This window comes from Corvus moneduloides, chromosome 10 (genome assembly GCF_009650955.1).
Source record: "Corvus moneduloides isolate bCorMon1 chromosome 10, bCorMon1.pri, whole genome shotgun sequence".
Classification (NCBI taxonomy): Eukaryota; Metazoa; Chordata; class Aves; order Passeriformes; family Corvidae; genus Corvus; species Corvus moneduloides.
In genome coordinates, this window is record NC_045485.1 from 19461590 (window position 1) to 19485636 (window position 24047).

The 24047-nt window shown below is 43.6% G+C and overlaps 1 protein-coding gene across 1 annotated transcript; it reads right to left on the reverse strand.

The window, feature by feature from the left end:
• Nucleotides 1-3251: 3251 nt before the first annotated feature.
• Nucleotides 3252-23653, reverse strand: SENP5 (SUMO specific peptidase 5). The gene is made up of 10 exons (XM_032120023.1): nucleotides 23580-23653; nucleotides 16241-17811; nucleotides 13012-13117; nucleotides 12716-12863; nucleotides 12049-12096; nucleotides 10062-10139; nucleotides 6650-6787; nucleotides 4880-4963; nucleotides 3453-3503; nucleotides 3252-3362 (listed from the first exon to the last, which is right to left on the reverse strand). Exons 2-10 carry the CDS (start codon nucleotides 17190-17192, stop codon nucleotides 3252-3254), a joined length of 1716 nt encoding a protein of 571 aa, XP_031975914.1. The 5' UTR covers nucleotides 17193-17811; nucleotides 23580-23653.
• Between the last annotated feature and the right edge of the window lie 394 nt (nucleotides 23654-24047).

Here is a 24047-nt window from a genome sequence, read left to right on the forward strand (position 1 = left end):
GGAAACTGATAATTCATTTTCAATTCTGTTTAAGGTTTATTACAACTCAGGTAGCTTAAATTTGTCACGCACGAGGCAGAGGCTTCACCAGTTCTGGGACTGTATAAATCAGCACAGCGAGACAATCGCTTTGGAACAAGTCGTGAAATTTAAGCATCCGCCAAACCAGTTCAGAGTGATTTATGAAAATCTGAAGATCACATTAATGGAATTGCTAACAGCCATAACTACATCCACATAAATGTGCCTCTCATAATAAAAACACTGTACATAGTTCTGAATGTTTTAAGAACTAGTAAAATGACTACAGATTATGAAGTCCATCTCCTTTAAGGCATCAAAGACATTCTCAAGGAGGAGTTAATTAGTCCAGTTTCACAGGATACACCATTACAGAGCCTGAGATTCCAACTGCCTGTGATTAATTTCAGCACTGAACCAACATACTTTGCTTACATTAGATCTGTTTTCAATTTCCCCTCCTTTTTTTTTTTTTCAGAGGCCCCTCACTGGTGTGTTCACAGCTGGAGACTCAAGAGCAACTCCTCTGTGCTGCCCCATAACCAACTGGAACACTTGTCAGGAAACCTCTAGATGACAAGAAAGCACATACGAAGTACTTTCCAACATGCATGTTTCCCCACCCTGTTCCCCAGTTCACAAGGCAGCAGATTCAAATGCAAGCCCCCTCCCCTCAAACGATCTGGGACACACATGCACTTGCTTCAAAGCACCCACGTTCGACACACAGTTCACAGAAACCCTGGGCTTTGGCTGATGCTGCTGATAAAGGGATCGTGATTAAAGACTCCTCAGGATCCCTCATATAGAGCAAGATGGATACCTACCAACCAGCAGCAGGCACCAAGCCTTAGGAAACAACTGTCAGTAGTGCAATGTTCCAGCACATTCCCACGCAATGAAAAATATCCATCAACAAGGCAGCTTGCACAAAAAAATAAGGGTCTTTCTTTGAGGCACTGAGCCTCCCAGGTTGGTAGTCTCACAGGACACCTTTCAAGCTTCCTTACCAAATTGCTCAAGTTTGGAAAATAAAAGCAATTTGCTCATGCAGTTCTGTGTTCCACTCCCTTTCTGCCAGGAGTCTTACTTGAGAATAAAGCCTCACTTGCATGCACCCAAAGTGGCACCACCTCCACATCTCTTCCTGGCCACCCAATTCTGTGTATTCATTCATACTGGGATATACATTCAGCGACAGGTTATACTGAGGTAAGAACTCCGTCCTCTGGGTTAGTTGTAGACTGGATCAGTTGTCCCACCACATGGCAGAATAAACATTGGAACCGTTCATGTGACACCAGCGTAGAGAGATGAGAATGGCAGCACTGGCTTGTATGTGCTACCCCACAGGAGAAACTACATCCCAAGTTTCAATTTTCATGGAAGTCAGCCTCCACTACTTGCAAGCAAGAAGGTGCTGCTGTCCTGTCAGTAACACCTCAGGGAAACACAAATAAACCACGTGCTGTGGGGCGCTCTGCACCATACAATGGGCAAAGGTATCGTGCCTGTCTGGGTCTTAGGTTCTTTCTGATTCATTAAGTTCCTCGTTTAAATTATCTAACCAAGTGTTTAAGGCTTTCCTTATCTTGCTAAATTAAGCCAGTCCTTGCCAGCTGCCAACAAGGGGAAGTGGGAACATGCAAGGATACTGCAGGAACTCCTTCTCCAGCACAGCACAGTGTGCACGTGCTTCCACTTCCTGGCCTGTGCCTGGCACTCCTTCCCTTCTCCCTCCCGTCATCTAGGAGGGATTTGCACCTGGCTCAGCTCAAGTCTGAATTAATTTGCAAGACAGGGAAGTCAAAGTGGTTTTCCTCCATCAGAAGCCAGGGCTATGGACAGACACAAAGTGAAGCTGTGCAGCACGTGATGTTTAGCAATGAAAATACTTTTCCTCTGGGCTTATTCCTTTATCTGGCAGAAAAACACAGCAAAGACATTTGCTGGTGTAGCAGTGCCAGGCAACAATCTCTTCAAACAGAAGTAGCTCTCTTCAGCAAGGAGCACATCAGTTTACAGGCCAAGGTGCAAACCCAACAGATCCACCTCCCTCACTCATCCTTTGCCCAGCACAACAATCCTGCAAAGTTCAGAGCCGGGCTCCCAGCCTCCCACCCCTCTGGAGCAGGATGACTTCACCTCGCTGTGTTTGCACTGCACCCACAAGTACTGTTACTCCCAACCAGACCCATCGGTGCTACTGAACGCAGACAAAACCAGGGATGTTTGAGACAATCAAACAGCAGATGCAGCAGAAATGAATTAATTTATATTTGAACAAAAGCAAAAGCCAACGGGAGGTTAAAGACAACAAGCTTTGAAGACAGAGCTGAAGGGAGAAATGGTACATTTTCACTGCATACTGTGGATCTGAGAAATGACTCAAAGCCATCTGAGATGTAAACAGTTACAGCCAAAGAGTTTATCTTACTATCTAAGCTGTGACTCTTCAGGGCCAGCTTTATAGTTCTCCTTAATGCACACATTATGGAGACTTCTGCAGCATCTAGGAACTTACCATCCAACTGACTGACTCAAGACTTCCTTACTTGCTATTACACAGACAAGTGCTGAAGCTTTATTTGTGCAAAGGCTGCTTTTTATCTATAGGGACAGGCTGATAATGACAGCCAGAGAAATGCTAACAGAACAAACTTTATTAGCAACTTGAACTATTTTAATAAGGGGTCTTCATAATTAAAACTGCAGATGAGTTTGGACACCCTAAAACGTGGTATTCAGTATTACACAGCCACAACAGGGACAATGGAACTATCAAATAAGTTCTAGCTGTTCTTTTTATGGCATTGAATTTTTTTTTTTGATACATTCAAAGCATTATTGCATCAGAAAACATATCATGCATCTTTATGTTTCCAGACAAATTCACCTGTATTTGTCATTTCTAGCTACATCTCAAAGGTGCACCAAATCTACCATTTCATGGTTTTAGTTGCATGCTTTGCCTATACGCATGCCGAAATAATAAATATTAAATACAGGAAAGAACGTAAGAGAATCAAACGGACATTAGGAATATTCTATGGCAGCTCTGTTATGTTCTGCCAATTAAAGAACTTTGCAAAAAATTGAGGTAACAACAGTGGCCACACCACTCAGCTGAGAATCGCTCAAAATTCATGGAAGTTTTCAGAAATTCAAGTACACAAACACCAGCTGCAACTTGTCAGAAATGCCAGAGAAATTAAGTTGGCTGCATTTTATTAGTCTATTAGCTGGCGTTCACACAGCTCCTTGTAAATCCTTTTTCTCACTCGGGGCATATCTTCCTGGGAGAACTGAAAAGGCTGGTCTAAGGCGAGGCACTTGCAGTACTGGGGAAAAGGAAAAGGCTTAGTTGAAAAAAAGGACATTTACTACATGAACAATACAGGCCACTTATTTTTAAAAAGGAATACTCTTACCTGGAGCACAAAAACCCCACAGTCACTGTCATTTTTCTGTTGTGGAATGCACTGAAAGGAAAAGAAACAAGCAGAGACATGTCAGAGCCTTATCCTTTTGTTCTCTAACTCCTGCCTAAAGTCCAAAAGGAGATTCAGCATAAGGATCAGTTGTCTCATGATCAGAGCTAGCTGCTCTGCAGCACCAGAAACTGGAGTTGTAATTGTTCTCATCCCAAAGTTTGCAAGGTTACACATTGTTAGAATAACACCTAATTTTTAGAAAAATATATAGCGTAGGACAGAAAATAAATTACAAGTCTTACTTTCAAGTTTATATTCTTTTAGTGACCTACACAGAACAGCTTCTCAATTAGTTTAAATAAATGTTTGTACAGCATTATCTACTTTACACAGGACAAAACTATATCAGCAAAGTCACACAGGCCTAGAGGAAGATTACTCTCAGCATCCATGCTACCAGCAGTGGCTTTCCTCCCCCAGCCACACCAAAAGGTTTCAGAAAACATGACAAATAGCTCATCACCAGGCAACAGGACTGAGCAAGGCAGTCTCAAATGATAACTTTCAACCTTCATTATTTCCTCAAACATGCTCAATTTTGATATGCAGAGCTAAAAAGTCACAATCACTAGTGCTATTATGTCTCTGGCACTTGAAGAGGCAAAGTAATTGTTTTTTCTCAGCTCCCAGATCTTCTGCCTCACAGAACGCAGGAGGACAACTGACTGCACAGGTTGTGCATGAGTGCAGAGAGGAATCATTTCATCATTGTATCAGCATCTAAAAATAAACCTGTGCAAGGAGGGAGCTGTTGGAAGTATGTCTAATGTGCAATGACCTGTTTTATATCTTTGGAGCCATTATGGGATGGCTACGCAAATTACATATTCCCTCATTTACACTACACACAAGTTATTCCCTTTTATTGTTGCCAGACTTTGTTTACTCATGATCAAACTCAATGTGCCACAAACAGCCCTGGAGACCAAAGCCCTCTATCCACAGCAAACATAAAATACCAGCAGTAGCAACATCAGCCTGCTCCCTTCCTCACCAAAGCCCATCCATTTGGCATTCAGAACAGCCCTTTCAGGAGAAGGGGTGCAGCTGAGTCTCCAGCTCGTTCAGTCCTTGACCTTGTGTCAATATGGACACCAGCTGCAGGTTTTGCTGCGCATATATTTAATTGTCCAGAGAAAGGCTCGGATCCCCAAGTCATTTGCAGAGAGTGCTAAAGCCCTGGTGGGAGCTGAACGAACATCAGAGCTGGAATTCCCATGGGTAACTACCTGCATCTCTCCCAGCACCCTCCACAGGGGCAGCATAAACCCATTTACTACTCGTACAAATATTTGAATTTAGAAGCAGCTTCACGAAATCTCCCCAAAAAGTCAGACCTCAGGGCTCAAAGTGCTGCCATTTACCTTTGTCACAGCAGTCTGCCAACCCTGAAGGAACTCGGGGCGATTCTTCTCTTTTGCTTCAGTCAGCAAATACTTTCGAATGTTCTTTAAAGAGGAAAGGGAAAAAAAGCAACATTATTCACTTGCTAAAGAACAGGAGAGAGACGCTGACTGCTTGGTTGGTATCCTTTTGACAATGAGGACAAATTTCAGGTGAGCATTAGGAGCTGGGCTCAAATCCAGAGGTAAAGAAATGAACTCTGGTGGGTACTGTGCCTGCTACCATCAAGGCTCATTTTGGTCTATTAAGGGGAGCTCTAACTCCCCTCAGCTGGACTGTACACTGCTGTATTTCACACCAGACTAGCTGTGGCACCCAGGCACAAGGTTAGAGTGATCCCAGACATGCAGAGAAAAACAGAGCAGCCTGGCACATGTTCTTTCCTGGCTTACTGGCTGACACCACGGCCCTGATGTTTGATACGACTGCATTTTCCTGCTGGAATCTCAATACAAAATGCTTGAGTCCTACAGCTAATCAACAAAGCTCCAGGGAGAGTTTTAGTGACATACAGGAAAAAAAAATAGGCTGACACAAGCGAAGAGAAGGAAGCAAGATAAATGAGACAATGGTCTTGGGTTAAGCAAATCCTTCTACTTCTCTGTAAACAGGCTGGGCACTTATAACACAATTTAAACACTGCAGCACACGAATATTCACCTCAGTGTGCGGATCACAGTGAATTTTGGGGTATTGCTCCCCTCCTAACCTTAGAACAGGCAAAAATAAAAGTTCCTCATGTCTGTGAGACATTCAGGTGCAAATGCCTTGCCTGGAAAGGGATGGGAGAGACCACATTGAAAGGCTGCAGGAGAGACTGTCGGGCTGCCGAGAGAGATGGCTGGTTTATGCTGCACATTCACAAGCCAGAGAGCATGAGATCTCTTGCTCCCAGGACAAACATTAGCTTCATCCTCAGCAAATGCCAGCAGGCATACTATCTTCATTCAGAAGTCCTAGCTGGGAACTCTCCTGGGTACAATAATTACTACTCTTCTGTAAGCCAACAACTACACAGTTAAAAGTAGACGGTTGCTGCATCAAGCAAGCAATTAAGTTGACAAAATTAGCTTTTGTAAGAGGGTCATTACAATTTGCTAAGCCCAGCAAAAATTTCCTGGCTGCTCTTTATCAGAAAGACTGATAATTTAACTCCAGTGTTCAGGTTGCAGCCCTGAAAGGTTGCTGGGTTATAACCAGAGGCAAACACCCTGTTTCAGTGCAGGCCAAGGAAAAAGGCAACACGCTGTTAATAGCACGGTAACACATAAACCCCACTGGGCAACACTACAGCATCTTCAGTCCTGTGCTCTCACCCAGGCAACCTATCCTCAAAAGGACCACAATTTATCATTTATCCTAAACACAAATCCCTTAACAGATGAAAGAAATGCCCTCAGTCTCCTTGGGGTTAGTCTGCTTCCCCATGGCCCTGGGCTTTGAGCTCTTGCTTTTTGTGGGAGTGACAAGACAGAGTCACCAAAGCTGTGCTGATTACACGGTCAGGCTAATTGGGCAATAGGCAATCTGACCTCAACTCCCAGCTCTGGTGTGACCCTCGAGGTCTGTGCTTCAGACTCCTCAGCAGGACAGGCTGATTCTCATTTCATACACAGCAAGACAACGACAGTCTTAAAAACATTTAAAGTTTACAGCTGAACAGAAACAAAGGGGGAGTGTTTTGTTTAAGTAAACAGTTCAAACTTTGCAGACACAGCTGTCACTCTTACCTCTACACAAAACTTAAAATGAATGCCTTGGGAATCGTAAAATGAAATAATTCGACTGGGGATGTTCACAGTAATGAGGGACCAGTGGACTTCCAGGTGAATAGGAATTAACAAGAGCGTCTTTTTGAACAAGTCCACCTGGCAAAAAGAACAACATATATTAGAGAGAGTTGCACAGGCAGAACACAGCAAAGCAAGAGATTAATTGTATCCAAGTTTCCTCTGTCACTCCATAACTGAAGTCTTATTTTGCCCCCTCCACTCCTTCACCACAGTCTTCATGTTTACCTAATACACAACTTATTAGCAGGCACAAAAATACAGTTACAGTTCAGAAAGTGGCTATGGAACCTTGTACAGGATCAGAATTAATGACTACTGTACTTGTGACAAAATCCTGCTCACGTTGCACTGCAACACCTGTGATGAAGTGAGATTTCTTAGGTAATGATGGCAATACAATTGAGCCTCAGTTTAGGTTAGCTACATCTCTTCAGTAATGACACTTGTCTAGTGTGAGCACCACTCATTTCTATCAGAGCTGCATTGTGGGTAGGTGACAGACTTTGGGGCTGTTGATGAGAAGCTCAACACAATGCAGCAACGTGCATTCACAGCCCAGAAAGCCAACTGCATCCTGGGCCGCATCCCAAGCAGCGTGGCCAGCAGGTCAGGAAGGAGATTCTGCCCCTCTGCTGCTCTCTTTAGGAGACCACACTTGCAGTGCTGTGTCCAGTTCTGAGGCCCCCAACGTAAGAAGGAGATGGACCTGTTGGAGCAGGTCCAGTGGAAGCCAAAAAGATGTTCAGAGGCCTGGGGCACCTCTGCTTTGGAGACAGACTGAGGGAGTGGGGGCTGTCCAGTGCGGAGAAGAGAAGGTGCCATAGAGACTTCGTAGCACCTTCCAGTACCTAAGGGACTACAACAAAACTGGAGAAGGACTTTAGACAAGGGCATGGAGTGATAGGACAAGCAGGAATGGCTTTAAACTGACAGAGGACAGGTTTAGATTAAAGAAATTCTTCCCTGTGAGGGTGGTAAGACCTGGGCACAGGTTGCCCAGATAAGCTGTGGTTGCCCCATCCCTGGAAGTGTTCAAGGTCAGGCTGGACAGGGCTTGGAAGGCTGAAGATGTCCCTGCCCATGGAAGGGGGATGGAACTGGATGATCTGTAAGGTCCCTTCCAACCCAAACCATTCCATGATTCTATGGAGAAGCTGTAATTACAAACACCCCACAAAACCAGCAAGTTTGCAGTTTGACTCCTTCTGCTCTAACAGGCTCTGGGACTTGCCAGAAGAAGGCAGAGGACTGCAGAATGCTTTGGTGAACAGAGAAAAGAAGGGGAAGAAGGTAGAGCAGATGCATCCTTTCTCAAAGCTAACTCTGTAGCAGATGCACTGCGGTCACAGGCAAGCAAACAAGGGAAAAGGTCTTGAAGTACAGAACAAGTAGATCAGATGCAACACCCCCGGTGTCTGTATGGCAGATGAGCCCTTGTGCTTTTGGAAGCCAGCCAAGCCAGGGCCTTTCATGATCCTCCTTCTCCTAGCTCCTCTTCAAATGAGTATCTAATTACTGGGGTTTTGGTGGCACAGTCCAGAAAATAAGCAAAAATAGAATACTGAACTAAATGAACTCATCCTGTGGGAAGATTTCTATGCTTTTTTCCTTTTCTTTTAAGCACTGTGCAATTTGAAAAGTACATAATTGCAACACTACTGGCAAAGGCAGGTCTTTTGTAGGAAAGAAAAGTCTATTTCTTGAGTAACAATGGGAAGTTGAAGAGACAAAAAGGTCTGGGCATTCACAGCAGTTATCAGCCGAGCCTGGCTCACAACAGTCCTTTGATTGTGACAAGCATCGACCCTGCTCCCACCTGCAGAAACTGCTTCCTGACCGGATTACAGCACACTCGCTACACAACGATCCATCATTCTTGGAGAGAAGCAGAGGGATGTCAGCCAGCAGCAAGCTGAGACCACAAAGGAAAACTGGAATAAGAAAAATGAACTACATCTTCTGTGGTGTCCAGCAACAGCAGAGCCACACGAAACTCAAGGGTCCTCATGTGGCCCTAGTTGTTGGATTACTGCAGTGTGCAGAAGAGTAGAAACAGACAGCCAAACGTGGGGTCTTTAGTAAGAAATAATGTGCAGGAAGAGTGGCGGCAACCCAGACTCACTTCACCAAGACAGCAGAGCCAGCTCTGTGTCATTACAGTGGATCAGGAGTGCCAATCTGATGGGTGATCAGAAGGGACAGACACCAACAGGAGCTCTGAAACCACTGCAGCCAGAGCCAGACCAGGATATCCTGTATCCCAGGAGAGAACACCTATAAAACATGGCACAATACTCTGGTGTGTTTAAAGAGCAGAAACAAATTCCCCTTAATTGCACATTGCAGGATGAAGGAGTCTACAGAACGCTTCCCACAGAAACTGCTTAGTTCTCATTCTTGCTTGAGAGATTCTTCAGGAATTTAAGTGTAAATGTCTAAACAATTGACCTGCTCTCATCGGGTACCTCTCAGCAACAGCAATACAGATGCTTTCAGAATCTACCTTAATTTTGGGGATTTTTACAAAACTTGGGTTGCTGGAGAAAAAAAATGTTTAAAAAATAGTATGTGGGAATATTAAGCACTGATATTCCATCTCTCCTTAAAGAGATTTTTAATAAATTATATGAATAGATTTTATATTTGGATAATGAGTTCATCTCTAGCATTTCACAGATGTGTGCTATTTAAGTACTTCTGCAGAAAGATCATACATTCAAACATGGCCTTTGATTAGTCTTGCCTCATCTCCCATATTAGAAAGGACAAATGTTCATAAGAAAAAAAAGAAAGAAAAAAGAGAGTACTTCTTTTTGCATTAGCTACCCCTGAAAATATCACACCCATTATCTGGTGTGGGTTCTGGAAAGCAAGATGAATTCTGTTCTTGTCATGAGAACAAGAGTCTGGCTTTTTAACCATGGGTCTCTTTTCTGCTTTCTAGTACCTGGTATGTGTTACTCGGGGTAACAATTTGATTCTGTCAAAGAATGCCAGTTTGAGATAAAAGGAAGAAGCAGAATTAAGTCTGCTCTCCTGTAGATTAGTGTACCTGGCACTGTCAGGAGCAGTAAGAGACATTTCTTGCAGTTAAATTAACAACTTGCAGGAACATATACAAAGAGATAACCTCCCACTGAAGATTTAGCCATTCCAAGTACACTCTCACAACATCCCCGTACTAACTTGGATAGTGCCACACTATCATTTTCATCACGCCCCTCCCCACTTTGTACAGCTCCTTTGCTAACCCATCCTTTGCAAATAACATATTGTAACCCAGCTTCAAGTTAGTGATTGAGGCCAGCCCAGCAGAACCCAAGCACTGATAACACCGTGTTAAAGGTACCTTTTTAGTCCATCGTTTTACCCCATTATATCCTTTGGTTACGAGCTGTCTATGAAAAAAGCTGTTAAAGAAATGAACCTAAAAACAGAGAGAGAGGAGGAATGAGCACAGAAATTTTCATGCACAGTCATTCCCCTTCCCCCAGGATAATTTATACAAAACAACTTGTAATGAGGCAATATTTAATGCAGGTTTAGAAACTGAACCCCAGTAGGGACAAACAGAGGCTTTGCCAAGCCTCAACTATTGCTACTCTTCAGCAAGCTAATAAAATAAGCCTTATTTCCCTATAATATATGATGTGAGCCACTGCAGCATTTATATTTACATTTTTGTATCTCCAGGCATATCATGTTTAATTTTTTTGTTGGGGACGGACTTGGGAGAAAAACACCAGGACAAGGAGTTTGTTTTTGTTGTTCTTTACAGAGATCAAGGAAGAGAACACTGGACTGGAAAAGTGGGGGTGGTGGAGAAGGGAGTAACTTCTGGTTTTAGTTGCTGGAAGCTGAGACTCAGAAAAAGAAAATTGATCAAAACAGTTATGAGATTTAGTCCAACAACATCATCTTTGGTATTCAACTACTATGACCAGTTCCCAACAAGAACAATATTCTGCTGTTGAGTAGTATTTTTAAAGTATGACAGAACCATTTGGTAAGTAAAAACCTACATTTATGACCAAAAAAATGGAGGCTGATGCAAAAAAAACCCCTAGCTCCAGATTAACACCATTATTCCCTGTGCTTAGCTTTTTGCAATTATAGGAACAGATTAATACAAATAGAAATCTGCAACATCTGTTTTTAATAATTCTGCTAGTGTAGAGGTGGTAGAAGGCTTGAGTTGCTACTTGAAAAAAAAAGTTAGAAAATTCAGCATCTGAGAACAGTCTAACACCCATTAGCTATGCCTACAGACTTCAAAACCACATTCTGAGGTACCAGAACAAAATCCCCCATGAGGATTTCAATTATGCACTATGAAGAAAAAGCAGACACAAGCAAACAGATACAATTTCCAATACCCCAAGCCTAGCACACACTCAGGAAATATGGAGAATACTAATGAAGAATCACCATCACCTCCAATCAAAGCAACAATACTCTTTCTTCTGAGCTTGAAGATTTTAAGAGTTGCATTGTGCAGAGCTCATCTAAGAATGGCTTTGTTTGGTTCTTCCTTTGTGGTCTCACCTGAAAACTGTTCTGTCCTGCTAGTAAACAGATGGGTTTTTATAATTGTCACTGCTGCAAATTTAGTCACAGAATGGGAGGGGGCTTTGTTATCTTGATTACTTTTTTTTTTTGCTTTCTTTTTCTCAACTGCCACCAACAGCTAGGCACTGCAGTTGCAAAACTGTAAGCATTCTGTTGAGGATGCACAAAACAGAGTCCTGCAGAGTCAATACTGCCAAGGAACCAAGCAGCTCCACACAAATTCACATTTACCAGGCAAGCAGCTGACACAGCTTGAGCTGTTACAGCCCCCACAGCTACGAGGTGGGCGGGAGGGTGAGTGCAAGCAGCACATGTGCATGGTTCAGATGCTAGCACTCATGGTTTGTCATCTCAGCAGAAATCCATCTTCATCAGAAATTTCAGCTGAAACACCAGGCTTGTGAGCAAGGACATGGATACTGGACCTTAGAAGCAGATAATATAGAAACAGAAACCTTTAGGGAAGAAAGGAGAATGGGATGGGCCAAAAGAGGGCACATGTCTTCTGCAGGTACATCAGTGACATTAGGCTACCACAGAGACCACCTGCAGAGCTAATACAGTCAGTTCCTGAAACAAGAGCAACAGCACTGAAAAGCGAAAAGGAAAGGCAGAAAATCTGAGCAGCCCATAGCAACAAATTATAATGGAACTACTCAGACCATTATTGAGTTGAATCTTGATTCTGTATCTGAAGTGTGCAAAGCTTCACCCTTCCCTCTCCATCTCTCATTAGATACATTTGCATAATAACAAAACCCCCTCACCTTTTCAGGGACCGCATCCATTACGAGTTCACCATACATGTTAATTATCTGAAAGAGTTAGTAAATAGTTAAATACATACATCACAATTTTTTAAGACCCACATTCGCAAGTGCCCATAAAACATAGGCCCCTATCCACTTACACCAGCAACATGGAGAGGAGCCTTTAAAGCCACACTGTCTGAAGGACAAGCACTCTGCAACTAATAGTGGTCAGCCTGGAGAGAGACTGTAACTGGCTGCTTGAAGTCTGCCTCAATCTTAAATGCAGTTTAATTCAATTTAAATCTACTGGTGCATGCCCTGAGCTCTGCAACCTTCCTGGTTTTTTGGCTGTGGGCCACAGTTTGCTATTTCACTCTGTCATTCTTGTAATCTGCTCAAGATGGGGATGGGGAAAGTTACTAAAATCTGTATGGGTAGCCACTATTTCATCAAAATAGTGCAACATCATTTCTTCAAAAGCAAACAGTCTAATTGTGACACCTCCTAGCTTCCGGACTTACTGCACCTGTCACTGTAAAAGCTGCCCACCACTCCTTTTACTTGACAAGTGTAAAGTAAGGACAGTCCACCTGTATTGTCAGCAGAAGGTATAAAACTGATACTCTAATATAAATGGGCTAAAAAGGGTTAGGGAAACACATAAACACCAAGCATCTCTGACCTGGTCATTCAGCCAGTTCTGGCCTTCCAGTGTAGCCAAATCATCCATATCTAGCATGTGCTTATTATAGAAGACCCGGAAATTGCAAGTGGAGGTTTTTGGATGTTTTTCCCGATACTTCATGATTTCCCTGGTTATAAAAGGTTTTCTAAAACAGGATTGAAAAGGTAGAGAAAAATCAAGTCAAGGTCATGTCAAATGGACTTCTGTTCTGCTAGCTGTTAGATGTGGAGCATGCAGTAGCAATGCAAGTGATTTGTCCTTTACCAGGTGTACAATGTGATATTGCTACACACCTATGGGAGAAATCTTCATTAAAGACTTCTTTTAATCTTCCCATGACATCTTTTTCACAGAGTGGTACTAAACTGCCATATTTCTTCATAACTTCATCTAGGAATCCTTCAAATATACCAGAAAAATGAAAGTGCAAACATATCAAAACCTTCTGAGTTCACCAATCCAATAAAGCTCTCAGTTCTTACAAGTACAAGCAGCAGTCATTCTGCACCCAACCAACATGCAGCACCACACATGGCAAGTATATATTTAAGAAAACTCAGCTCAAATTGGCAACATTAAATAAAAGCGGGGGTAGGGGAAGAAGGACAAAAATAAAAATGTATTAATCTGATCACTCAGCTTTACAGGAAAAGATCACCCCTGTTCTTGCTAAATACATACATATCTACAGCAAACTAATTATACCAGTGCTAGAGAAGAATCCATCCCCTTCCCTACTTCAATTAGCATTTTAAATCATTTTACTGCAACGTGAAAAGCCATCAGTTCCTGCAACAGGTTTCACTGAAAAGCCAGTATCCTGTCCTTATGGCAGGCGGAATGACTCTCCTCAAATGCAGGCAGCTGGAGCTGGCAGTGTTTGCAGCCTGCTCAGTTCCGCTGCCACACCACAGTGAACAGAAAAGACGCCAGACTCCCAGCAAGTTTAACTCCTTTACCCTTTATCCTAGGGATGGCATTTAAGGTGACACAAGACAGCCCTGTCAGCCTGTCACTGCCCAGGGAAGCACTGAGCAACCACACCACCAGAAACAAAGATATTAACTTGGAAGTAACGAAGAAACGAATGCTGGAGGAATTGAAAAACCTAGGAAATAAGACTTTTTTCTTTCTCAAACACAAGACTGGAATGCTGGAGATATAAATTCCACACAGGCATCCAAAACCACTTTGAGAATGAAAGAGAATGGAGAACAGGATTTCAACACTTGCTAGTAAACAAGAGAAAAAAGACCAAGTTGTACAGCTTTCTGAAAATGAATTTTCAGATGCAGCAGAAAATATGTGTTCTGTGTGCAGAAAGCTGATGTGTACAGAAAGCTGGATCTGAGATCAGAGTCCAGGAAAACTGCATTGATCCAAAGTCCAGGACTCTTCTGAGGCTGGGGTGTGACGGCAGAGAGCATCACTGGGTAGAGCAGTGTGTGCTTACTAAGGCTTTAAAAACATTTCCTGGAAACTTTCAAGATCAGGATAGGAAAAACCAAGATGACAGAAACATTGGACAGAAAAAGTGCCAGAAGAACAGCAGTAAGAACAAAAACCAAAGGAGAACAAGAAAAAACCCAAAACACAATAAGCTGAGAATAGCAGTGAAGATGTAACAAGAAGTGCAACAGAAGGAAGGGAGGAAGGATTGAAGAGCAAGATCAAACCACAAGGAAGCATTCTTCATGGGAAAAGACCCTTCCTTGCAACTCTGCCACATGCCTAACTTTTATCCCTTACATCTCAGTACACTGTGACAGGGAGGACTTTTCTCAGTCTGGCTAGAAGTCTAGATAGACAATGCATGGGGCTTATGAGTGTACCTTATCCTGTTTTAATATACAAAAATTTTAAAGGCTTTTTATTAATATACAGAGGAAGGATTGTTCTTGTCATTACAACTAAGAGCAGCAGCAGACCTTCAGACCTCCAGCAAGATACCGACCTCACTTGGGCTGGTGTAACTCAAGGAAGAGAATACAAAGTTCAACCCTGGGGCAAAATCAGATATCCATCATGAACAGGATTTACCATGGGGCTGTTTGATACCTAATAGCACTTCTGAACGCACGAAGCATTGCAGCCCATTAACGTCCAAGTTCAGCTGCTTCAGAGAAATACAAAACCCAAGAGCAGCCCTAACACTTGCACCTCCTTCATGTTTCTAGCCCAGGAACTCTTGCGAGGTTAGCACTATCTTTTAAGGTGCAGTTAATTATTAACAACACTCCTAAACACATAAGAGCTCCTGTACAGTTATACCACAACTAGAATTCTTCTTTACAGCTTTTCAGCTGAGAAAACTCAGAACCACTATACTGTCAGACCACAAAACCTTAACCTTTGCCACCCTGACAAAACCTTGGCTCTTGCCTATTATAGAAGGACTACATCTCTTTATCTGATGGACAAACTTTAAAACTCCATTGCAGAAGTGGTCTGTTCACTGGGTTAGCACAGTTTCTCTCAATTTCTCACAGAGCATCTGGTCCTTGCTGGATCACATAAAGCCAGTCACAGAGAAACAGATCCCACACTAACTTGCAGATATGGATGTGGAAAGTTAACTCCTCTCTTGAGATTCACTGTCTCACTCATATTTTGCATTAGAGAAATCAATTGCAAAACTGAAGGACAAAAAGATAGGCAGAAAAATCAGAGCATGTCAAACTTCAAACAATTCCTTTAACACTCGTTGATACCAGCTTCAAGTTTATGGGACCCTAAAAAGCCAATTTCTCCAAAGGAAGTTATCAGAACACCTCTGAAGTTACACTGATGGTACAAGATGGCACAACGTGTTAGCTTACTGCTTCTTACTCTGTGTGTAGAACGCTGCTACGCATAAATAAGACACCAATTACTATTTTTATCATGTTCCTCTTTGGAGAGACTATCGAATACTGCATGCTCAGCATAGCACAAAAAAAACGCCGAAGCCTTTTTGCTGAACCTTTGCTAAGATTACTCTTGCCTTTTTAAAAAATATTGTCTCATAAGATTCATTAAACCTACTTTATGAACAATTGGAGAGAAAACTAAGGGACAATGAACAATATTTGACTATTAAAACCTGAGTTTAAGTGATTTAATTTAAGACTAAGAGCAAGAGAAGAGAGTATTAAGGTAGAAGGAAGCATTAGAATACCTAGGATTTTCAAAAACCAAATTAAGAGTAACAATTGTCAACCACTTAAAAACTTGAACCTCTTGATTCCACATAAGACATTTAAAATTTCTATCAACAATTTTCTGCAAAGATTCCAATTAAACTACATTGTATTCCCTAAAACAAAATCTTAGAATAGCTTGTCAGATAAACGTTCATTTGTCCCTCCTTCATGCAGCTCTCCTCTTTGCAGCCTCACTTCATCAAATGTTATGCTAAGTGACCTTTACAATTCACAGTAAGAAACCATTTTTATAAAGTAATTAACACAACATGTAAACTCCACAATGCATGCAGCAGTTTTCAGGAACTCCTGGATGCCCTAAGGTATTTAAAAGGTATACCACAAAGCCACGTTGCCAACTGCTCATCAGCCACCCGGGAAGTTTTCTGACTGTTCCTTTTGCCTCCCTTCCGAGTTCCTGATTTCAGTCCTGTGCTTTCTGGTGAAGGCTCCTCAAGAGGACTTTTACAGTAAGGGTGATCTAGTAATTTCGAACTAAAAATGTCTAAGTTTAAAGAGCCTTCTACTTCCATCTGGCTAGAGCTGTCCTCATTCTGTGTCAGCTCCATAGATAAAGGTCCATTTGCAAAATTATCACTGACATCAGAATCCTGCAAGGAGGATTGCAACAGTGTCATTCCGTCTACACCCACAACCTCCTTGGATTCTGCACCACCTTGATCTGAAACAGCAATTTCTTTTCCTGTCATAGAGATGACAATGTCAGAGCAATGATCCTCTGCCAGAGCCCCGTTGCTCTCCACCTGGTGCAAGGTTTCTGCTTCTGGAGAAGCTCTAACATGCAGTTCTGGTGGGACAGCATCCACACTGCCATCCTGCCCTCTGGATTCTGCAGCCTCAGAACACGGCTCAGCAGACACATCCTGTGTGTGGCAGATCTCAGGTGCACATATTTCATTCTCCTCTCCTAAAGGTTTGGGTGTATTATTGTTCATATCTGATAAGCTGTAGCGCTTCCAAAGACGGTTACTTTTAGATCTCCAGGAGGAAAACAAATGACACAATCCACTTTCAAAATCTGGCTGAAGTGTTTCTTGATGGTCCCTTGTAACTTTCTGCACCAACCTTCGCTTGATTTTTCTTAATTTACAAGCCTTGCCTCTTGCTCGAAGTTTCGGGAATTTTATGATTCTATACCAAAACCTAATCATAGAAAGTTTCTTATGCATCATAAATAAAAATCTCTTTTTTACAGTATGATGGTTAAATTTGGACCTCTTTAGAGCTGTCAAGGGGCCACAAGTTCCATTCCACACCCTTTGCAACAGCATTTCCTTTTACAGTTGTTTAAAACTACCAGGACTGTGTTGCCCTCATTATTGCTCTCCTCCCCACTATACACAAAACCACCTTTCTTTACAGGTAAGGCAGCACCTTCCAGCAAACCACATGAGACATAATGGATATGGCCAGAGATGCTATTGAGAACAGCAACAGTTTCAAATTCTTCATTCAAGGGATGTTCACTCTGAAAGGATTCATTGTTGAGTTTCCTTACTGCTTCTCCAGACGAGTTTTCAGCTTCGCGATAGGGACAGGATCTTTTTGCTCTCAGTAGTTTTGTAAGGAAAGCTGTATGATTCAACAGTAGATTTTGGACAGGTTTCTGCATTTAGAAGCACATCAGGAGCCCACCTGCTTTGGAGCTCAAGTGTCCTCCTTCTGCACCGCAGTCTTCTGTACAGTTTGCTGTGATTTAAGCTCACAAATAGCTGAGCACTCTGTCTTTTCTTCTAAGTTAGGAAAAATTGCTTTTGGAAGCAGTATTTCCCACGCTTCCCAAAACCAGTGGTCCATCTTCCAGACTCGGCCAACAGCTGACTTCTTTGCCAAAGCAGATGTCTTTTATGGCTTTTCATTTTTCTGCTGCATTATGATCTTGAAAACCAGCTGAAAGAATAAGGGAAATTAAGTCAGTGTTATCTGGACTGTAACATAATAGCAAAACACTAAGGCACATTCCTCAGGCCACATGCCTATCTAAAATTCCACCCCTCCTCCAATCACAACCTCAGATTCCCTAAGACATTTTCACTTGCATCAAAAGGAAAAACAAGCAATAGTTGCAATGGTTCGGTGTGTAAACAGGCTCTTCTCATTTACCTTCCCTGGAGGTAAAGCAATAAACAGGTAATTCCCACCCATCCCATGCACCTCTCTAGCCTGAGGTTAAACCTCTCTTGCTGCCCAGGCCGTAGGGCAAGCACAGTTAACCAGCTTGCCTCAAAAGCCTTTTGAAAAACAAAACTTTGAAGTCCAAGTAATCAACAAGTGTGTGCAGGTACCCCACCCCACCAGCGCTGTACAAAGGAGCCCTTACTCTTGTGCAATAACCGTGAGCAGCCTCTGAAAACACTTCACATGCTCACACAAAGTTTTCCTTTAAAGGAACAGCAAAGCACAAACAGCCACAGAAATTTTGATTCTCTGACTAGATAAAGAATGACACAGTTTACTCCTGGATTGCTCTGTATTTACAGCAATATCTCTCTCCATATGACACCACCACTATCAGCTTCTATAATCAGTGTTTATCTTTGTGTTAACAAAGCAGTACCAATGCAGCACAGCAGTTAATCATCTTCAAAATTCCCTTCCCCACTAAAAACCTGCATCTCGAAGTGTTCAATAAGGATGTATCTGAGACTACACAAGCATGTAAAGCCTGCATAGTAATATCTGTTTATCTTCACTATGTAGCTAAAAATATTAATTGAAAGTTAGAAGAATCCAGAAATACAAGGGGAAGGCATAAGGAGCACACACAACATGGGATGCCTCAAGTCAATTACCCCAGCCTCACCATGTACATCCCATCCTGTATTTTACAAGTTTGTATTTTTCTCAAATTCAGAAATTGACTTTGTCTTGCCCCTCTGTAAGTCAGAATAAGTCTGACAGACAGACTATTATAAGAAGTTTTGCCTTAGCCATGTCTGTCCTAATCATTACATATAGGCTGCATAGCTGAAAAAAAAGAAGTCTATAATTGAAAATAAACCATTAACAATTGGACTTTTAAGGCAAATACGAATGACACCTGCAAAACCAGGTATTCAAAGTCTGATTTAAGAAGCTCTTCTCCATTTTTTCATTCTACTCATCTTAGACGTGAACAGCAGTTGGCATTTTTAGAATTATTTTTTTGTGGAGGAGAGGGGAGTGGAAATGCAGAGAGGACAAAGAATATAATTTATCACTTGCATAAGATATTCCCACCACACAGAAAACTGTCCAGAATTCACTGGACCTACAACCTAGAAAGAAACCTGGCTACCTCCACTGACAGCTTAACAGTAGAAAAGCACTGCAACAGGCCCTGGCTCTTTTGTAACCCTCTATTACTCACCACACAACTAAGTTATCAGAAAAATCAGGACATAACATCTCATCACACCAATTTTCTTGTACTTGCTCATCTAGCACTCACATATTTCTCTACCCTAGATGTAGTTTATGCCTGCTTTTCCACTACAAACTCTGCATGTCTGTCTATTGTGTGCAGCACCTACAAAACATTCCTTGAGTGGCCTCAGTAAACATCAGCCAAACCACAGGCTTGCTAGGACAGCTTATTCCAGCCACACTTCATCCAGGCAAAACAAACAAACCCAGCCAAATCTCAACATTCTCAACAGAGCCCCATACACAAGGGGCATCTGCCAACACAGAGAGTGCTGAGCGCTCCCAGGAGAGCACAGCAGATGAAAGCAAAGGTTTCATCTTCTCAGGCTCCGCAATAGGTGCCACATAGCTGCCAGTTTTCAAGAACACTCCTGAACAGTTTGGAGTCATTGCCTTTCTCTTTGCTCTCCCACAGCCAAGCCCAACAGCCTCCCTCCATGGACACTTCCTCAGACATGGAACAAGGGTGAGCAACCACTGGATTTCTGAGCAGCCATGGATTACGCAGGAGCTGAAATTCCTACAGCTGCCACCGTTCCACCCATAGGAGACTGAACTAATGATCACAGCGGGAAAAACACTGAACCAGATTCTAGCAAAGCCAAGTCCTGGTAACAAAAAGGACCTGAGGCAAACCTGAATGGAGACAACAGTGGTGCCACAGTTTCAACACAATTGCAACAGCAATGGAAATAGATCACTTGCTCACTGGTGTCATGAAATCCAGCTTCTTAAAACTGAAATAAAGGAACATGTTAGTAAAGCTATTCTACATACTTGATCTTATATTTCATTTTTAACTTAATCATTAAAATTGCTTCAATTATAATTTACAGGATTAAAAAATATTTCATGTTTGTCTGTGATGCCCACGCCAATTTCTCCACATTATGAAATTTTTCTATACAAAAAAGTTTCTCCTTAAAGTGTGAATAAAGTTTGAGTAAGCCATTTAATCCAAGTGAAGTTTTCTTGCCCTCCCCTCTCCCTTTTCGAACGTAATCAGTTTTGAGTCTGGATCCCCTTAAACCAAAGGCCTCCAAAGAGCACTTAATCCCAGTCCTAGGAGCTGAAACAGTTCCCTTTTCTAACGGCAGTGTTACTCAGAGTGACAAAAGATGATCCATATGCAAATATTTAATTCCAGATGCTGCTTGAATAACTTACTTTCCACCAGTGCTACAGGAGTGTCACTGGGTTTACTTGACACCATAAAGCAGCAAGACAAAAGGAAAGCTTAGAAGTGCACTGCTAGAAAAGGAACTGAAGTGAGCAATGTAAAACAAAAAATAAAGCAAGCACCACCCAAAGTTTAAGAACCTGAAAAGAAAGTGAAATATTCGCCCCATTCATTGACACAGATGAAAAACCTGTGAACTGAAGAACTTGCACCACTAACAGAGTCATCTGGCTAGTGTAAGCCACACCTCCACTGCACAGGGATGCTGCCAGTACTACACCAGCAAACCTCAAACCCAAAAAGCCCAAAATGTAAACGTCCTAAAGACCAAAAGTGAAAGAAATTTATCGTAAGTCACCCCTTTAGCTGTGTTTGACACACCATCTGAAAATGGTTAAATATTAAAAGGCACAGTCTCTTTTGCACTGGATGAAGACAACCCCAAACTGTTACATCTCTGTATTAATGGCAGATTCTGATTATAAATTTGCTTTGTACTCGAATTTTTAAAAAATATATTTGGGAACCACTCAGTTTTCAGAATACTTATCCCAAGAGCTCTGGTAAGCTACAAGCAAACATGACTGTGGCAATCTGACATCAAGTACTGCACACTTGCAAGGGAATGGGGGAACATGAGGCCCTCGATCCTTTATGAGAAACAAATCCAGCGCACGCACACACACACACACACACACACTGTATTTTCCTTAGATCAATCAGCAGATCACTCCATTTGCAACTTACACGGCTGCAACTTACATCACCTTCAGTGAAATTAGGTACTGTAAAAGACACTGTACATTCATATCTCTCACCCATTATAAGCCTCTTAGTTTAACCACTCATTAGTCCTTGGCAGTCCTACTTATTTTTGGCAGGTGTAGAGACCCCAGGTTTTAACTGAAAAGCACAAAAATGGGAAAGGCAGTCCCAGCAAATGCTGCTGACAAGACCCTACCAAAGGTTACTAGCTGACACCTCAACCGTCAGACCACAAAAACCGTTTGTCCACACAAGTGGAGAACAAACCCACAGCACTGCAGAAGAGCTGCTCCTTCATGCTTAGATCACCACAAGCCATCTAGGGCTGTGTCAGGGTGCCCAGTAGGTCAAGAGTCATGTGGAAATTCTTCGATAAAAGAAGCTTGTTTTTAAGAGCATCCGTAATGTAAATAAAGCAAACAGCCTTGAGAGTGTGGCCTTGTGCAGGCAGGAGTAACTCATGCATCACCTGCTCCCGTGGGAGGCAGTTCTTACAACACCCAGAGCTCAGCCTTTCCCAGTGGAGATCTGGGCAGCTCTCAAAGACAGGAGGTAAGCAGGAAAGAGAAGGCCAGCCTGAGACTATGGTGTGCAGCTGAGACAGTCTGTGCAAGATGCCTTCCCTCCCCCAAGCAGAATCCAAAATTGGAAAGACAGAGAGGAAGCTGGAGCAGGGTGTCTCTCTTCAAACCACCACGTGTCCAGAGCTAAGCTGATAAGGTCAGGAAGCCTGAAATGACTCAATTAGCACATGTAAAAGCAGACTCACAGCACTGGCAACTATCCCCTCTTCTCTTTCTTTTCTGACCAGCACAGTTCTGTTGACAGTTAAGCAAACATTTGTCCCAGAGGTGAAGCAAGCCCTAGGGAAAGGCACATTGACAAAACATAACTCATTAGCACAAGACCATACAGAAATAGCCAAAGTCCGAAGTTACTGACTCACAGGAACACAGCAGGTCATGCAGCTGGTGACCTCACGGTCACACTGCAAGGCCTGAACTCCTACAGTTACCAAGGACTCTTCTCTCAATCAGCAATTCTGGGAACTAACTCACAGTCTCACCTAGCTGGCTACACATCTACTAGATTTATTTCTGGCAAGAGGATATAATTTACTTACAGAAACATCCTCCTTTAGGCAAAACTAGATTAATGGAGATATGTATCTTAAGATAACAGAACTTTTAACAGAAATACTGTCACAAATCACAGATGGAAATTTTCTAGATTAAAGAACCCTAAGATCCTTTTGTACAAGCAAAGCATAAGGATATAAATATTTTTTAATCTTCAGACTTTAGACTGATTTTAATGAAATGTGACTCAAGCTTTGTCCCTTCCTGAACACCTCTGCAAGGCAGAAGCATGAAAGTAGCTGAAACAGTCTGTCAAACTTTGCTGTCCAAGCTCTGTGAAAGGAACAGAAACTGGTATTTCATTTGAGGTCCGTGCATGTGTCTGAGGTCAAGGGTCTCCCTGATGCTTTCTGAAGGCCTTCCTTAAGAGAGCGTATTTCCACAAGTATTAAACACTTTTTCCTGCAGCTTTTAAAGACGATTTCTCTTCTTATATTAGCAACATGCAAGGGTAAGTAAAGATGAGGGTATTACCAAAGGCAATCCATCTCTCTTTTGAGCTAGAAGTCTGGGCTAGAACAAGTGGAGTTTGGAAATGGTAGAGCACGTTAGTTAAACCCAGCCTTTAGCTGAGGAACAGATCTCTGCTGTGCTTGCCCCGTGGCTCAGCACCCACAGCTGCTGCTGCTGAGCTCCCCGTCCCTCCCGGCCAGCACAGCTTGGAAGGGCTGAGGGAGAGCCAACAGCACTGGAGCAGATAAGCGCTCTTCTTACACTGCAGGGACTGGGAGTCTCAGGGAGCAGAAGACAACTTGGGAGCAGAAGACAACTTGGGAGCAGAGAAGCGGGGTCGAGAGCCCAGTGATGGAAAAGCAAAGCTCTTGCAACAACTGAAAACTCCCTTCTACAGCTTCCCAACCCCATAACCCCCCAACTCCCACAGCGTGTAGCCAGGGACAGCCTCCCCGTGCTGCCCAGGGCACACATCCCTGGATTCTCCCCGACTCCCGCTGGCCCGGTCACAGCCCCCGGACAGCGCGGGGCAGGCAGGGCAGGAGGCCGGAGCGCAGCGAGGGCCGGAAGGCAGCGCAGCCACACGCGGCGCCCCGCGGCCTCCGCCCGTCCGCCCGCGGCCCCGCGCTGACAGCACCCGGGCCCCGCCGCTCCGCGGCCGCGGGGCCGAGCTCCGGGCGGGCCGGGGCCGCCGCCGACCGCCGCCCCCCGCTCACCTCTGCCCGCGGCGCCGGCCGGCTCAGCCCGGCAGCCGCCAGGGCCCCGCTCCACCCCCGCCGCTGTCGGGCCGGAGCTGCGCCGGCGCCGCCGCGTCAGCCCTGCGACGGGCGGGGAGCGGCCGGGCGGCACCGCGGGCAGGGCCCGCCCGGACAGCCGGCGCAGCGCAGCGCAGCGGGGCCGGGCCGGCGGCCCGCGGGGCAGGGCCGGGGCTCGGCCCCACCCGGCCCAGCCGCTCCCCCTCCTGCCCGCGTTCGCTGGGAAGCGCCCGCGGGCCGCCCCTGGGGTGTGTGAGCTGCCGTGCCAAAGGTGACACCGACCTTCCCTGGTGTCCTGCTCCTGCCGGGACCTCAGGGCCGCCGCTGTGCCCCGGAACGGCCGCGGAAATGAGACACTTAAAAATGCCAACCTGACTTTCTAAAATAAACCGTTAATTAATAATCTCGATCTGTGGAAGTGCTTCTCAA